At 31.9% G+C, this 19,406-nt stretch overlaps 2 protein-coding genes across 2 annotated transcripts; both read left to right on the top strand.

Moving 5' to 3' along the window:
* Positions 1-256: 256 nt before the first annotated feature.
* LOC108322611 (BTB/POZ domain-containing protein POB1) lies at positions 257-4,062 on the top strand. Its single transcript, XM_017554757.2, has 6 exons — positions 257-705; positions 1,032-1,148; positions 1,752-1,879; positions 1,970-2,033; positions 2,126-2,405; positions 3,082-4,062. Exons 1-6 carry the CDS (start codon positions 456-458, stop codon positions 3,893-3,895), a joined length of 1,653 nt encoding a protein of 550 aa, XP_017410246.1. The 5' UTR covers positions 257-455; the 3' UTR covers positions 3,896-4,062.
* Positions 4,063-16,313: 12,251 nt separating this feature from the next.
* LOC108322592 (uncharacterized) lies at positions 16,314-17,603 on the top strand. The gene has a single exon (XM_017554734.2). The coding sequence runs from the start codon at positions 16,314-16,316 to the stop codon at positions 17,601-17,603; it is 1,290 nt and encodes a 429-aa protein (XP_017410223.2).
* Positions 17,604-19,406: the final 1,803 nt, after the last annotated feature.

Raw genomic sequence — 19,406 nt, 5'->3', positions numbered from 1 at the left:
ATTTGCTTTAAGATACTTATTAACTAAGTTTAATTAATATAAATTTAATTGAAAATTTCCAAATCTATAATACACTTAAATATATCTGAGCTAATTTTTAAAGTTAATTTAATTCTTCTAAAAGCCTAACTGAGTTAATTTTTTAAAGTTAATTTAATTCTTCTAAAAGCCTAATAAGAAGTAGAAAGACACTTTGTTTTCTTTAAATTAGTTGAATAATAATTAGAATAAAATCTGAGAGCGAGAATAAAATGAAAACAATTTTACTCTGGTGATGAACTTCAGAAATGTATGCAGTATTTTGGGGGTCATGGCTTTTGCTCCTTCTTCTCATTATTTTGAGTTGTTTCTCTGTCAAACACACTCATCTCTCTCTCTAAACCCTTATAAACCATAACCTGTGATCCGTTTCTCAATTTTCGACCTTATCATAGGTTCGGTTCGTCGTTAGACGCATGAAAGATTCGAATTCGGATCTATTTGACCCGGTTGTGGCCATGGAATCCGACTGGTCTCGCGCTGGTTCCACTTCCGACGCCGATTTCGCCTTCGCCTTCAACGACAGCAATTTCTCCGACAGGGTTCTTCGGATCGAGATCATGGCTAACCCTGCAGACGCCGGACCCGATTCCGATGGCTGCGCCACCATTGCCGATTGGGCGCGCCACCGCAAGCGTCGCCGTGAGGATATCAGAAAGGACACAGGTCCTGTCTCTCTCTCTCTCTCTCCCTCACTTCCTCCCTACCTGTTTCTGTTGTTTTTATGGGAAAGATAATTTCTAGGGTTTCTAGAATTGTTCACTGGTAGAAGTAGAAATGGTTGTGATTTGCACGTACAACGTGTTTTTTACAAAATTAGAAAAAAAAAATTATTGAAGTGTTGAAACTCGAAATACAGATTAAGTGTGTTATTTTGTATAAATTTGATAGATTTTTTTTTCTTCTTCTTGAAAGTGAATGTTAGATATAGATTACGTAGAAGCAAGTTTTTTCTCATTGTGTAGCTAATATGTGTGCTCTTTTTGGTTCAGGCACGGAACCTGCTGCTATGCCAGACGAGCAAATTTTGAACGGGAATCAACCTGATGTGGATGAGCGTGAAAACCAAGATGAGGAGGCTGTTGCAATGGTTGAAGAACCTCATTCTGGTATTTGAATTGAATACCTTTAAAGTGTTATACATATAGCGTACTGGATTAGTATTTTCAATAACTGTTCTTTGTCTTCGGAACGTAATTAAATAATGTTGTCCGGACAGTTGGTGGAGTGGAGGGTGGTGTGAGGCGAGAGTAGAGTGTGGAATTGAGGTAGAGCTCAAACAAGATCAAAACAAAAGATGAGAACATATGCTTTTGTATATTGATTTTTTAAAGTAACTATTTCGGAAATCATTTTCAAAAATTTTGGATAAGAAATAGATTGCTGATTAGGTGTGAAATTGTTTTGGAAAAATCGTTTTTAAATCTGAAAAATGAGAAGGGAATGAAACATGCCCTCGTTTCCCAATTATCTTTAGGAATCTACATATTTTGCATGAAAAATCCTCTAATTTATTCGTAAATGTACGATTTATACACGAGTGTGATTGTTTAGAGAAGTTTATTTGTTATCTGAAAATATGACACTCTCATTTGCTTTTAAACAAGGAATGGATATTGATATCTTTATGGATATCTTTTGGTTCCTTCCCTTTTAGTATGAAGTTATCATTTCTGCTCTGTGAATACTCGAGTCTGGTGTGGTTAATTCAGGTGATGAAGCTACAAATAGTCATGATTCGGACTGGAGCATGGACTGCTCTGCAGGTGCCGTTGTTAGAGTTAAAACGCTGCACATAAGTTCTCCTATCTTGGCTGCTAAAAGTCCTTTCTTTTATAAGGTTGAGGAAGATCTTTCTTCTTTATAGGGTACATTTGATTTTTTTCTACCAAAAATATATTTGCTTACTAGTATGTATTTACTTATGCAGCTTTTCTCAAATGGGATGAGGGAGTCTGAGCAGAGACATGTTTCCCTCAGAATTAATGCCTCAGGTAGGAATGTAGGAATGTACTTTGTAGATTCTTTGCACAGTTTTGCCCTCAAATGGTTACATTAGAAATGCCATACTTCTTTTTATGTGCAGAAGAAGCTGCTCTCATGGAGTTGCTGAACTTTATGTACAGTAATACCTTGACCACTACTACAGCACCTGCTTTGCTGGACGTGTTGATGGCTGCTGACAAATTTGAAGTTGCTTCGTGCATGAGATACTGTAGCCGGTTATTGCGGAACATGCCTATGACACCTGACTCTGCTTTGCTTTATCTGGAGCTTCCTTCTAGTGTCTTAATGGCCGATGCAGTCCAACCGTTGACTGATGCTGCAAAGCAGTATCTGGCTGGTCGATACAAGGATATAACCAAGTAAGTGTTTCAGCTTTTTATTTTACTTTCAGTCACATTATCTGATGTTTACTTGAAACAAACTCTTGTCTAGATCTGGTGTTTACTTGTGCCAAGTGGCATTTACTACTTCCTCTCCCTCTTCATTTTGTCTCTCTTGTTAGCTGCTGGTATTAAAATAGATTTCAGTTGTAGCTGCTTTACTGTATTTTGTTTTAATTTCTTCCCTTTTGTTGTTGGAAACTGGAAATGGTCGGGGAAGAAAATGTATGGTTTTAGAAGTGACTCTAATGTGTCTGTATTGTGTCTAATAATAGGTACCTTTAAGGTAATACACCTGTTCTACTTTTGGTTGATCAACTATGGTGTATTTAGTTCCTTATTTTGAATAACTTGTTATGCGTGTCTCTCCTAAAGCTCAGTTGTACATTCTGCATTTTTTGTATTGGACTTGATATTTCCCATTTCAGAGAAGTGTCCAAACAAGTTATTAATAGGTTATACGTAATTTAGAGTTTTTTTCTATTATAGAATCCCATGACAAAAACGTCTTTGGAAAATACTTCTCTTTATATGGAATTATTTATAAATGTCCATTCTTCTGTAGAACAGCTGTTTATTTTGTTGCTATTTTTCATTGTTTTCATCTTATTGTCATATTTATTTATGAATGCTAATAAATCTTGCACGTGACCAGGTTCCAGGAAGAGGTCATGGCCTTGCCCCTAGCTGGAGTAGAGGCAATACTGTCTAGCGATGATCTCCAGGTTGCATCAGAGGATGCTGTATATGATTTTGTGTTGAAGTGGTCTCGACAGCAGTACCCTAAACTGGAAGAAAGGCGAGAAGTCTTGGGTGCCCATCTTGCTCGTTTAATTCGCTTCCCTTACATGACCTGCCGAAAGCTTAAGAAGGTATTAACCTGTTCTGACTTTGACCATGATGTTGCATCCAAGCTTGTACTGGAGGGCCTATTTTTCAAGGCTGAGGCTCCACACCGCCAACGGGCACTGGCAGCAGAAGACTCTGCTTCTTCAAACCGTAGATTTGTGGAGAGGGCATATAAGTACCGGCCGGTGAAGGTGGTTGAATTCGAACTTCCCCGGCAGCAGTGTGTAGTGTACTTGGATCTGAAGAGGGAGGAGTGCGCCAATCTATTTCCATCTGGGCGGGTATATTCTCAGGCATTCCATTTGGGTGGTCAAGGTTTTTTCCTATCAGCACATTGTAACATGGATCAACAAAGCTCTTTCCATTGCTTTGGGCTGTTTTTGGGAATGCAGGAGAAGGGGTCAGTGAGCTTTGCTGTTGACTATGAGTTTGCTGCAAGGTCTAGGCCAACAGAAGAATTCGTTAGCAAGTACAAAGGTAACTACATGTTCACAGGGGGAAAGGCCGTTGGGTATAGAAACTTGTTTGCTATTCCATGGACATCGTTTATGGCTGAGGATAGTCTTTACTTCATCAATGGTGTCCTCCATCTTAGAGCTGAGCTCACCATCAGGCACTGACCCCCATTTCTAGTTCTGAACTTTTCTATTCCAATTGGTAGCCCTGACCTCTTTTTAGATCTCGAATTATTATCATTCCTCATAACATGTAATCTTTCAAAAGCTTAAATATACAGGCATGTGCACTAGATTGAGAAGATATCTAAGAGAAGTCAACTTGCCTTCCATTCCTGTTCGCTCGAAAAACTCACTTTCTCAGTGTCGGAATTGAAATCACACCTTAACATATTGACTCCATTTTTCTATTTGCACTCGGTGCCTTTTATCAAGGACTTGTTTAAGAATGACATTTTTACAATTTTGCAGCAAATTAACATACGTTGAATTTCAATTATTTTTATTAAAAGGATATTTTGTTTAGTAGGTATAATTTATATTTATTCAATTTTAATTTTTTTATTTGGATAAAAAATTAAGTATTACAAAATATAAAAATACGAAAATAAACATAAAATAATAATAATGACTTCTTTGATTAAAAAGTAATTTGTACACCAATATTGATAAAACAATTAATCATTACACACTTCTATAAAATTTTTAAGAATGTTAATGGAAAAATAATATCTATTAATATTGACTAAAACATATTAAATTTACATTGATTAAAAATTATAGTCATTAACATTGATTAAAAGAATTTAGCTCATATCAATTGTTTATAGAAAAACAACATTAATTAAAAATAATTTCAATTAAATATTTTAATTTTTCGGTTAAAATAATTACTTTATAAAATAATTCTGCGGAATTAATTTGTCATTAATATTCACTAAGTTTTAAAAATTGTTTTGGAACTATCTAAAATAAAGTGATCGAAATAGCCGAGGTTCTTCCTCTTCCTTTTTTTTTCTTTCTGCATTTTGAATTTTCTGATATAATTTTATGAATCCCATCTCTCATCACTGATTTCAATTATATGCATTTACATTTAGAAAACTAAAACATTTCTTAAATTTGACCTGACAAGTTCTACTTTACATCTGTGTATATTTCTTCCAATAAGAAAAAGGAAAGGAGAAATAAACAGAAAATTAGAACATGAGAATATCTGTACGATGACATGTTTGTAAAATTAAAGTGGTAGCATGAGAATATTCTTGTTGTTGCTGAACACGAATCCTATTCTAGCTGTATTAATTATCAAAGGATATATAAGAATTTGCAGTGAGGATGTAGAATGCAATTCTTGATCAACTTACGATATAAATTTAGAAAGTTCAGTATATATATAACTGCACTGTATTAATCTTCTCTATGTACAAATGACACCAACCAGATGTACCAGCAGAAGTAAGATGATTTTGTACCACACATGTCACTTTTCAGCGATTGTGTGGTATCAATTTTCCCACATGATTTGGTCATTTTGTTCCAACAATTTGACGTGGAATAAAAAGGAGACCAAAAACAAGTTGCAGAAACAGAGAGTACAGAATCTTTGCTCACATAGGAAACATTCCCTGTGAGCAAATATTGCTATAAAATAATAACATTTACTATAAACAAATTCAACAGAAGAACACAGCAAATACAAATATGAAACTACTCTTAAATGGGAAGAGAAAAGAGATGACAGAAGAATATAAGATTGTATAAACCATGTTATTTCTGATATATAGCGCACACGTTCTAAAATTATTTTCTGGTGTGACACAAACTTGCCCTTTCGTATGCTGATATTGTAAACTACGTGCGTGGTGTTATTCCCTCTGACCTAAATTCCCATCAATGAAAGAAAATTCAGCATGTTGCAACCTAATATATTTGGAAGAACTCTAATCAAGATTTGACAAGACAACATCATTTAGCCTTTGTTTGTTTTGGGATGTTCAAGGGAAAGTGTGATATTAGATTTGTTTGTTTCATTGGTTTTGTACAAATCTCAAGGTGACGATTTGAGCGAGAGCTATCCACACATAATTAAAATCGAATGTGTTTCTGAAACGATTATGTACTATAGAATCGATTATGAGTGATTGAAAAAAAAATGAAATTGATTTTTTATTCGAATCGATTTTGATAAATCGATTATGATTCTTTTATATTTATATGTATAATTTTGATTTTTTATTATATATAATATAATATAAATAATAATAATAATTAATAATATAATAAAATTTATAATTTTAATTTTATTTTAACTTAATTTTTATTATTTATATCTAAATTTATATCATATTTATTTTTAAGAATAAAATGATAATCATTTAATAAAATATTTTTTAATTTATTATATTTATCTTATCATACACAAATTTTTATCTTAAATTAACTTAATTACTTATTTTTTCCCTAATTCAAACAATAATATATTTTTTTTTAATTTTTTTTTTAAATTTATTCATTCACTTTTCGTCAAATATTGTTCTCAATCCAAATAGCACTCCAATCGAGATTTGATTAAAGTAGTTTGATATCTAATTAGGGTCACTTATCTAGTTTCATGGTGAGAGTGAGAGAGTTGGCAAACTTTCTTTGAATGACGAACTCTCATAGTCTTGAAAAAGGGACAGTTTCTTAATTAACAAGAAAAGAAGAAGACGGAACCAAAGTTGTACGATAAACCAGAAATTTTAATTCCATGACCACTGAGATGAAGGCAACGTTAATTAACTGAGGAATTCTAAATGTTTGGCTATGTGAATGGGAAATTGACTGTGAATTGGTCCAAAAACACTCTTCAAAATAAGGTGGCTTGGACCTTCACCTCAAACAAAACATATCTCTCATTTTTCAAGGATTCATGCAGTAACCAGTTGTACATAGACTTCAGTTAATAGCTTTTTGGATTTCACTATCCAAATTAATGCTAATATCTTATTGTTGATACGAAAATTTTATTATTATGTATTTTCTAATTTATTAATAAATTATAAAAAATAATTTTATTAAAAGGAGAATTTTAATTATATTTACATTTATTTATCTATTATAAGTATCTCTAATCAACTCTAAATCTCCAATAAATTTTGAATAATGACACATGTAAGTGAATATAATAATGTAAAAACAATGACAATAATGATTAAAATCTGAACACATTGTTAGATTTATGATTCAGATATAATAATTAATTAATGAGCAATAAATCCTCTACATGTATAGTTTTCAATTCACTTTAGTACATAAAAGCTTAAATGTATATGAAGAATTAGATATTAGAAACAATTAAGAAACAACGTTGGATATATAAACTTTCTTTTCTATAACATCTTAAGTTTTTTCTTTGAAAAGAAAAGAACATGAATGATAAACTTGCTCACAAATGGAACATGATCCTTTTATGTAATCTCTCAGACAACTCTTTTTTAGTTTTAATATTTTAATTTAACTCCTCAACAAATTAAAATATTGATTATAATCTTTACACAATAATCCTTTTATGATATATATATATATATATATATATATATATATATATATATATATATATATATATATATATATATGTGGTCAAATTGTTAATCATTATTAAATCGTTCTTACCGGAATCGATTATGAGAACACCACACGTAGAAAATGTCACATAAGGGCCTTTGGCCCATTACCTTTTCTTTTCTTTTTTCTTTCTTTTATTTTTTTTTCTCTTTTCTTCCTTTTATCTATTTCATTATTTAAATTTGTTATGTTGAGACGACAAAATTATTTATGTCTGAGTGTTCACAGATAAAATTTGTGACATATAATTAATACTTTTACGTATTTATTACTTACAAATAATAGATAATTTAGTATCTGTTTAAAAACAAATCAAGTGCAAATAAATCACTGTCGGTGTCATACATATTTATTACTTGCAAAAAATTAAAATTAAAATTTAACTTATGTTTTATTAAGTTAAGTTTAGTTAAAATTAAAATAATTGATATTTTTATTATTTATATTTTATATAACAGATAAATTTCTTTTTTTCAAGTTGAAAAACAAATAGACATCGTCCCGACTTGTTATTCTTCTCCGTGTCTCATAATTATTCCTACTTTTTTTTAAAGTTTTAATTCCAATTCTTGTATATTTCAAAACGAGTTTCTATCGTTGAGAAACAGATATATATTGAAACATTTCTAAACCATTTTTTATTTGGTTCAAGTGTAAAATTTAATATTTGTTAATTTACAGTTAATCAAATGTTTTTTTTTCTTAGGTGTGTTAGTTACAAAATTTATTTTCTTTCACAATAGTTTACTAAATATTTAGGATTTTGTTGTGTTATTCACTTGTTTTCCTAACTATTACTTCGCACTAGTAACTCTCATATAAGAAAAGTGAACTTGTGTTGGAATTGAGTTTTTATATTTGAGTAGGAAAGTAATTTTATTCGTGAAATTGTATTTGACTGGCATTGATTGAATTTAGAATTTTTATTGATTTTAATCTTGATATGAGTCAAATTATAATATATATCAGTTTGTGATAAATTAAAATTATGATAGGTGAGTTCAATAATTTAGTTGATACGTTATGAGGTAGATAAAACATAAATAACTTATTTTTGAAATCTCATTTAAGTTTATGTTGATCTAGTTGTCTACATGTATTATTTGAGTGCAATTATTTTGATGCTCCATGCTAGTTTTTCTTCTTCTTCAAATTGTGGTTTAAAATTTGAATCAAATGGAAATAATAACTTTTTCCTATCCATTAAACTTGTCCAACTCAAATAACGTCTTATCAGTCAAACATTATGATTTTAAGTTAGATTTTGGATTATATAGTAAGTTTCTTAACAATAAGTGTTGCAAAAATTATTATAAGTGTGAAGTAATAAAAAATATTTCTCAAACTACCTAAAATATCTCAAATTTAAATTATGTATAACAAATTTATTAAATTCTGTATTAGTTAGTTTAAAACTTATATCAATATAAAGGCCTAAAATTTTCAATTTCAATAATATTCAATTATATATATATATATATATATATGAAAATTTACACAGAAAATATTTAACTATAATATTATTTAAAATGACACACAATACTAATCAGTCGTATACTAAAATGATTTTTAAAATATCAACTTCATTATTTTAAAGACACATCAGAGTACAAAACTAAAGGGATCTAATAGAAAATCTGAACTCCACATATACTTTTTGTATATAAAAGCTAATTTGTTTTTTTCTCTCTCTTTTTATATTATTCTTCTTTTCCTTTTAATCATCAACACTTATATAAATATATCTTCTATGTTAATATATAAAAAGTATTTTGCATTTTTTATATTTTACCTTAAATTTGTAACATTTTATTTTTAGCAGTTTACAACCGATAAAAATAAACCACTATATGATCAATAAAACAAAATAGATTGTCTAAAAAAAATATAGAATTAATACAATTATTTTCAAAAACAAATAACTATAAAAATAAAATGTATATAAAACAATTAAGAAAGACTTAGAGTTTTAGAACCTCCTATATAGAATAACTATTACAAATCAAAGAAAACTACTCCACATTATCAGTGCCTTCCACTAGAGATGCATCAATACCTACCCTTCATTTGCTCACATTGTGAAGTGGTCATTGCAAAAGAGACAAACAAACTCAATAAAATGTAAAAGAGACAAGGAAAGCTAGTGTGCAAAAAAGTTATCCTAAGACAATTGAATCATATCAAACATAAGTTAAACATAGATTAATACAATAAATCATATAGATACACATAAACAGTTGACATTAGATTCAATTATCTAGATACTTGTCATTGACATCGAAACTCATCAGAGGTACGCACCTGTGGTGGTTTCTAGACTATATAGAACCTAGCCTCAAAGGGTTATCACCCGACCACACATAAGGTGATGTTTTCTAGTGATTCTCAGATCTAAGAGAGAAAGAAGGAGCAAAGAAAGACGTTGTTGATGTCGGTTGTAGTGGTGATGGTGTGGCTTGTAGTGGTGGTGGCAGGTTGCAGCGGTGGCGGGGAGCAACGGTGACAAGACTTTATATTAAAGTGGTGGTGGGTTGTAGTGGTGGCGGGTTACAGTGGTGGTGAGGAGGCTTTGAGAAGACGAAAAAACTCTGAACCCGAGCATTTGAGAAGATGAAAAAGCTTGGAACTCGTGTATAAGTTGACATTGAAGAAGAAATTTGGGCAGAAAATTTGTCACATTTTTTTTACTGACAGATTTATGGACGGATTAGTATGTCAATAATGCATATAAGCATGCAGATTTCTGTAAGTGGCCAATTCGTATTATCTTCTCTATCATTGAAGAAAGAAATGTCTTTGATGTTGTAATAAAAAAAACAAAGAAAATGGAATAATCTAGAAAAACAAGACAGAGAAGAGGAATATTAGGAGAGAAAACGTAATAATTCCTTTATTTCCTACACTACTTAACACAAGGTGCTCTATATAAGAATTACTCATTACAACTAATTATGACTGTCGTTATACTGGTAAAAAAGATTTGAAGGAAACTTTTGTTCTACAAGTTGAAGAGGAAAGATTAAATGCCCATACATCAAGTTTGACTTATATATTTTCATTATTATCATATCTATCTCTTTTTATCTTTTCAATTATATTTCTTTTTGTTATTATTATTATTTTATTTAATCTTTGATTTATTTATTTTTTATCTTTATTTGTTTGACTAAACCTTTTGTATAGTTGAGACAAGAACTAATTTATTAGGAATCAATTCCGTGTTCGTTGGGAGACAACTTAGGGTTTACTTTATCTTTTCTATTTGTTAGCTACTATCTTAGTAATATTGAAGTTGTTATAGTTTTGTAGTATTAATGTAATCACATCAATGATAATGTTATTAATAACATCTCATTTAATAGTGTGAAACTACTATATAAAATGTTATAGATATGATAATTAACAAGCAGAGAAGACAAACACATAGCTACTATATATAACAGTCATCCATTATGGACTAAGTATAGATAGTCATATATTTATACTAACAAAAACTAGAGTTTGTCAAAAGAAAGAGATTATAGAAAACATAGTTACTCCTAAAACTATTGCCCCATCACTATTAAAGTGATCATTGCAAACAAAGAAAACACAAAGACAAATAAACACAAAAGAAAGAGTAAACTAATGTGTAAAAAGAGAAATCATGAAACAGGTATAGAGATATTCTTACATATAGTAATTCATAACTACAAACATGTCATATAAAAAAGACTCATATTAGACTCGACGATCCGAATACGTGTATTAATATCAAACTCTAGCGAGTTATTCACTTGTGGTGACCTCTACTACTTTGCATATTATTGTTAATGAGTTTCACCCATCACACACAATGTTAGTTTGCTAACATTTTTGGCCAAGGTAAAATCCAATAGATTAACCACTCCTTCTTCTCTCACCATATACCCTACCTTCTCTACTTAAAATTGAATTGTTATTAGAGCGACATGATAACTCTCAATACAAAATATATATATCAATAGACACACTATTATAACCACCACTAATCCTTCTTGGATTAGTACAAAACATTCTAAGATTTACAGTATGAACCAACCCTCAATTTATCATTCACAAAAATCACACACCTTAAACATACCATAAGAGACATATAAAATTTTAAGTTAAACTCTAATATTTTCGCTCAGTGAGAATATCTACTTGTTCAACAAGTAGTATTTGAGAGCACTTTCGCCCAACGACTAGATTGCTCACTCAACAAGAATATCATTGTAACTTATAAACATAAATTCTTACAAAAATCGCCTAGTGAGACTTGTCTCGCCTAGCCACTATCAAGTCAGTGAGCTCTCTGACTTTGTTCTCGCCCAACGATTACTAAGCATGTAACTCTCCGACTTTTACCTCACCTAATGAATATATTCTCACTCAACAACTGTTAAGTTAATAAGCTTTCTAACTTAGGTCTCATCCAACGACTACTAAGTCAATAACTCTTTGACTTTGATTTCATCCAACAAGTTTAGGTAATTCTACAAAATATAATTATGAAAATTTATGTTGTTTAAGCCCTACAAATTAGTCTAACAATAACCACAGATGACAAAACATATCAACCATTAGATTATACACAACTCAATGATTTAATTAATCTCAATTTCAATATCATATCAAATTTCAAACGACTCAATTATATAAGCCAACTATCATTCAAGCATACAATCAACTATTATAGATTATCTATCAGTAAAAAATAATTTAATAAGCTTCCCTTACCTAAAAGACGAACTAAATGCTCAAGGAGTCCTAAAAACACCTGCAGATGAACAAGAAGCCATATTTGTCCATATGAATAACATAAACACGATCAGAACACAACAACAAGACCATTGATTAACAGAGACACTTATAAAAGACTCAAACACTTCATACGAACCAAGATGGTCCACATACACAAAAAATATACCAACCAAAAAAAAAGGAATGGAAAACCAACTTATTATATTTGAAAAACTAATCAAACCAAAGTGAAGAACTTGTCTCAAGGATCACTCTAATGATCTCCAATATTCAAATGGATACGCAGGTGGTGAGAAAACCTAGAGAAAAAGAAGAGAAATCTAGAGAAAAAAGGATTTAAAGAGATAATATGTTTTTAAAATAATGAAACTCGTTTATAAGAATTATATTTATACTTTTAATTATTAAAATAATTAAGTTTCACCCTTCTAAACACACTATTAATTCTGAAATACAATTTTCTAAACTGCTACAAGAAATTTTTGTAATATATTAAAAAATCATAAATATAAGTTTTAATTTAAATTTCAAAATGATGTCATAATATTTTATATATTGTACAAAAATAAATAAAGATATCTTTTTAAAATTAGAAAAGGCCTGCATTGGAACTAAAGACATGTAATATGTCTCCACTGACACCTTAAAAATAGAATAAATCACTATCATTGTTGAATTACAAAGTTTTATAATCTTAAATATAATTTAACCTACCAATTTTTTATTTTGTAAATTCTTTCTAACGTTTCTTTTGTACCAATTATATTTCTCATTGTATGGTGTAACCCTCTCAACATAAATATTTTCAATTGACAAAAATTAAGTTGATTAATTAGTTAGTTACATGGTTCTAAATTGTGATTGCATTATAGGAATTGTGGTTGCAGGCGTTGTTGCAATTAGGGATGGACAAAACGTACAAATAGAACAAAACTATTGTTTAAACAAAACTATAATTCAACTATTCGAACTGTTTGAATAATAATATACCTCATTTTTTTTACTGTAAGTTATGGTCCAATTTAATTTTAACAAGGTTTATCTAAGAACAATTGAGTTTTTAAAAATTAAATTAATGTAACATACAAATCCATTTTTCTTTTTAAGTAATTATATAATTATATATATATATATATATATATATATATATATATATATATATATATTTTGCAATTGAGTTTGATAATAATTTAGCTGAGTTGAACGATGATAATACATATTTCAATTGGTTGGCTTGACTGTCACCAGACCCACCATTTGAACACCACAAGTGGAAAATTTGGCCGAGTATCTTGTCTTTTTCTTTGTCTTTACTCTTCTCTTCTCTTCTCTCTCTCTCTCTCTCTCTCTCTCTCTCTCTCTCTCTCTCTCTCTCTCTCTCTCTCTCTCTCTCTCTCTCTCTCTCTCTCTTTTTTCTTTCTATTTCGTTATTCTCTGTCTCTGTCTCTTTATTTCTCTCCACTTCTTTTTAAATTTCTAATTCCATTTTTCATATATTCTAATACGCTGTGTTGTTCCAGATCTAATTCCTATGATCACATAAAAAAAATGTTTCATTTCGTCGGAATGTCAGTTTGTTAAAACTTTTTTTTTTCAGTGGGAAATTATCACATTTGTTTAATGAATTTAAATAACTCATTGAGAAAGTTGAAGAAAGTGTTAATGAGGTCTTTTAATTATATTTCTCTCATATCGAGCCTCTCTATATAAAGATTTTTAATTCACAATTTCAAAATAATGGAACACTGTTTTGTATTATGTATGATGTTAATGAGATACGTGTTGGTTGTGGTATATTTATTGGTGTCTGAAGGGATGGGTAGTTGAATGGGTGATGTACAAACAACCATCTTAGAACAAATTAGCCGTTTAATCATTGATTACTTTATTAAGCAGGGAACTGAAAGATAATAAAATAATCATTGATTACCATAACCAAATACTCATTCATTCAAAACTCTCAGCTGCATTAGTTATCATCCATTCTCAGTGCTCTCTTTGAAGCTTTCTTCGGAGTCTCTGGCTGCTTTAGTTTCCCTCATACAGTGGTGAGGTAAAGACTCATGTTAAAGTTCAGTTTTCTCACTCTGTTGCTAATATCTTGTTCATTTCTTGCTATAAGGGAAGTATATTAGACACCAAGTTTAGATTTATCTATAATATCAAACGTTTGCGTCATACAAATCACATATTGGAACTCTCCTCTTTCTCAAACTCTCTCACCATTCTCTTGCAGTGTTGCTCGGTATTAGGATTTGGAACGGTGGCACGTAAAGGCAAATCACAACTTTGTCATTCGATTCTAATAACAGGTGTGTTTTGTAGCTTATATAAATATCAATCTATCAATCTCTATATCGCCTCATTATTTTTGTTTGACTATTTTACAAATTTGATTCATACAAAATGGATATTACGTATACAAAATTATGAACTTAGCAAACAATAATTTAAAGTTTTACATAGTTCGTCTCACACTCGAGGTAACATCCTTAACAGTACTCTTAGTTATAAACTTACTTCAGAATTATGAATAATGCATTTATTCTGTTATCATATTAAAAAAAGTGAAATTAGTTTTAATTCAATATTATAAATTTCATTTAATAAGAAAAAAATTATATCTGTTATATAGTATAATTTAATCATAATTTTATTATATTATAAATTTGTAATAATATATAAAATAATGTTATGAAAGTAAAATATCATAATTTAAACTAAAAATAACACATTCTGTACATTTTTACCATTTCAAATACAAATAAAAAAGAACACAAGTTTAAATATAGAATAAGAAACAAAGTGACAATTAATTTAGATTAATTTTATTTTTAAAAAATTAAAATAAAATTAAATTAAAAGGATTCGTTAACCCATTTAGTGATTTTATTTTTTTATTGGTTTATGGATTCTGAGAGTGATTCTATTGTACGCTGATTGTCTTATTTGAATGAATCGAACACATAGCGGTTGACCAATGTTTTAGTTGAATGGCTCGATTCAATTTAAATTACTGATTAAATTATATGTTTTCAAATTATTAAATTTTAGCAAATCAAACATTATGGATGATTAATAAATAAGAGTGAATTGAATAAAAGAAATAGAATTAATTGAATTTAAAAATATTCTCATTTGCTGATTTATCTTTGTAATATAGTTTTGTTTTTAGTATTTAAATATAATATATAAAACATAATTGTGTTATTTATCTTTGAGAAAAATAAAGAAAATAATTGAGCATTTTGTGTACTCATTATTAGTGTAAAGTGGTAAAAAGAGTACTGGTTTCAGTTTAATAATGGCTAACTTGGTATTTGTCTATATGCCTCTTAAATTTAGCATTTCTATATAAATTGTAATAAAATATTGATTTGATTTTAGCATGTATACCATGTTTTTTTTAATGATTAAAGATTATATTTTTTTGTACAATTAAACTTCAAAGATAGACTATTTGGAGTCCTTTCACAAAGCTGTTAAAGCAGTAATTAATTTTATACAGAAATGTGGTGTTGGACATTTGACTTACATAGTTCACTCACTACAAACAAAATGTTCTCGAACTAAATGATAGTGTTAAAAATCTTGTACCTGAAAAGAAGAGGATAAACATCAACGTGATGAGGATCAGAAAAACCTAAACAATATTGAAAGTAAGTTTACAAAAAGGGTTTGTGTTACTATGGGTTGAGGCTACCGATCGGTTTCGATCAGTTTTGTATCCGTTCGGTCTCGACAATTATTGAGCAGAGTTAATATATAATGAATGTGATAACGGCTACCGTTAAGCAATTAAGGTTTGCATTAATGACCATTAAGAGGTAAATTTATTTGTCAGATTCCTTTAAACTCTATAAATAAGAGTTTAGGTTTGAGGTAAAGACAGATTCAACTCATATTATAATAGCCCTATTTACGTCCTATTAGGACTTTAATATTTAACTATAACAAACAGTTCATAAAACGACTCCTAACTTGAGCGTCAGAGTGCCTTTTGCAGGTACCTCCCCCTTCGATCCAAAGCGACAACTAAGCGGTCAAGATTGAAGTTCACCGAGCGGCCAATATTGAAGGTGACCGATCGGTCCAAACTGAAAGCCGACCAGCGAAGCACACCAGTCGAAGGTTAGTGTCTCGGTCTCACAAATCTCACCGAAACATTTTGGCGCCCACCGTGGGGCCGAGAGCAAGCTGAAGAAACCCAATGGTGACCACAAGAAATATGAAGGAGCAGAGCACCAGAGATTTAATAAGAGAGTTACAAGCCCAGATTGAGGCACAGGCGCAGACTATACAAGCGCAGGCGCATGCGCAGCAAGAGATGCGGCGGAGGCATGAGGAGGAGATGGGGGCGCTAAGGGCCGAACGGGAACCTCCCGAGTGGTCCGCCTCGAATCGAGAGAATGCTAATGAGGCAAGCCATAATCACGCCAACGGTCGGGCTAGAAGGGAACCAACACCCCTGCAGACCGCTCGACCTACCAGTTTATTGCCCTTCACGGCGACCATCATGCAAACCCCAATGCCAGAAAAGACTCCCCCCGTGTTGGATAAGTATGATGGTTCGGCTGATCCGGATAATCACTTAAGGACGTTCGGTAATGCAATGGCATTCTATACAGACAGCGACCCGATCATGTACAGAGCCTTCTCGTTATCACTTAAGGAAGAGGCATTGGAATGGTATAACACTCTTCCTCCCAACACAGTGGATTGCTTCGCTACTGTGGAAAACCTCTTTAGGAGACAATACGCATCCAATCGGAAACAGGAGGTAACACCGACGGATTTAGTAAATACTAAGCAGGAGAAAGGAGAAACTTTGAAGACTTTTATGCAGAGGTATACTGAAACCGCACGACGGGTTAGAGAGATAGATCAATCTTTTATTATCAATAATTTGCCTTCGTGTATGAGACCAGGATATTTTGGGGAAAAATTGTATGCACGACCGCCAAAAACTATGGAGGAGCTCCAAGAGCGAGCAGCTGAGTTCATCCGTATGGAGGAAATGCGATTGTCGCAAAGGAAACGACAGCAAGAGGCTGATGTGGGCAGAAGTAGAAAGGACGGCAAACGACCGCTCGACAATAACGATAAGAATAGGGAGCTTCCCCGGCCATTCAAGTTTCACCATTATACAACCCTCAATGCACCTAGGGCAAAAGTTCTCGAAGAAGACCTTAGCGTAGAACTTCTCACACCCCGAAGGAAACCATCTCCAAGAAACGTAGATGAAAGGAAGAGTTGCCGGTACCATCAAAACCATGGACATACTACAGAAGACTGCATCACATTAAAAAATGAAATAGAAAATCTTATCCGGGCGGGACATCTCCGTAGGTTTATAAAGGAAGCAAGATACAACCTCCCCAAGGAGGGATATTTGCGAAGAAGCCCCGAGCGGGCAATTAGGAAAGACGAGCGAGGGCGGGGCTATAGTCGCAGTCCCAGTCGTCATCGAGAATGGTCGGTTCGTGGGTTTATCAACTAAGGAGAAACCTCTAAAACTCTGTTAATGTCATGGTTAAATTTAGTTTCACTTGATTTAGACTTTTGTTATTGTCCTACGCTTTCATTATGGAATAAATAAGGCCAGGTAATTGAGGGCCAATCAATCATTCCCAAACGTTGTTAAAGAAGTGCATATCCAGCGAAAAAAGTCTCTCGAAAAGTCTAAAGAAAAAGACCGAGCGGTAAATCCCGCTCGGCCGAGAGGTAAACCCCTCTCGTCAAAATTGAAGATAAAGACCAAGAGGTAAATTCCTCTATAAAGATTTGAAGACTGAGCGATAAATCCCACTCGGCGAAGACGTAAATTCCTCTATAAAGATTTGAAGACCGAGCGGTAAATCTCACTCGGCGAAGAGGTAAATTCCTCTATAAAGATTCGAAGACCGAGCGGTAAATCCCACTCGGCGAAGAGGTAAATTCCTCTATAAAGATTCAAAGACCGAGCGGTTAATCCCACTCGGCGAAGAGGTAAATTCCTCTATAAAGATTTGAAGACCGAGCGGTAAATCCCACTCGGCGAAGAGGTAAATTCCTCTATAAAGATTCGAAGTCCATCTACTGAATCTTCCATCCTTATTGAGCTGCTAGTGAGAATAGTAGCCAAATTGTCTCCATCCTTGTCACTAGAGTGAATACTTCATCATAGTGGATTCCCTTATGCTGTTTGTAGCCCTTCACCACAAGTCGGGCTTTATAGCACTCCACCTCTTCTTCTGCATTAGTTTTCTTTTTCTTATACCCACTTTACACCAATTGACTGGACATTTGGTAAATTTTTCAACTCCCATGTTTCATTTTTTTCAATTGAGCTTATTTCTTCATCCATGGCTTTCCTCCATCTTCCATCAAGCAAAACTTCTTTAAATTTTACATCTTCTTCACTTGTTAAGAGACATACTACATGTACCTCATCGGTGGAGTTATCTAAGCTCTTCTTAGTCATATCTTGCTTCAAGCACCTTTTATGCAAGATCTTTTGAGTTGGTTAGGAGGTTAGGAGGCTTCTCTTCTTCGTTCATTTTGAGTTGGTTAGCCATCTTTTGCACTTGAGCTATAAACTCGTCAACTCCCTCAATTTCATCCATCTCCATATGATCAAACTCCTTTATGAGAGCTTGTACTTGGACTTACTTCATTAGAATATCTCTTTTGTACGTCACCTCTAAATTTTCCCAAGCTTCTTTTTCTGACTTAGCATTAGCTATTTTCTCGAACCTCGATTCATCCACTACATTGTATAGAAAGTACAAAGTCGATCTGTGTTTCACCCGTGTCTTTTTCAATGCAGCAATCTGGGTCACTATCTGATGTTCATCCTCCACAAGTCATTGTACTCGTTCTCTAGTATGTCCCACATATCTTAGGATCCAAGAAGAACATTCATTTGCAAACACCAATTTTCGTAATTGGACTTTTTCATCAACTATGGCATACTCATTCTATTTACTTTTGCCATCTCACTTGTTCTGTATTTTCAAATAATCAAGCACTTACTTATTCTCTCACGATTTTTTACTCTTACTCCTTTCTTTTTTTCACTCTGTACTTACAACTTGAGCATAAAGCTATGATACCATACTTTGTTGAATTTGAACTTGGCACACACCCTTTATAGTCTCTAAAAATAAAACATTGCACATATTTGCATCTGCGCATACACAAGTAATGTTTTTTATAACTCAGTGTGTTGCATCCATTGAATAACGTTGGCTTTTTAAATAGCCACGAAGAGTGCCATACTTTACAAAATAGAAACTGACTCAATATCAAAATTGATCCTAAA

Source organism: Vigna angularis, chromosome 9, assembly GCF_016808095.1.
Source record: "Vigna angularis cultivar LongXiaoDou No.4 chromosome 9, ASM1680809v1, whole genome shotgun sequence".
NCBI lineage: Eukaryota > Viridiplantae > Streptophyta > Magnoliopsida > Fabales > Fabaceae > Vigna > Vigna angularis.
Note: the sequence above shows the minus strand (reverse complement) of the source record. Positions and strands in the feature narration are given on the sequence as shown.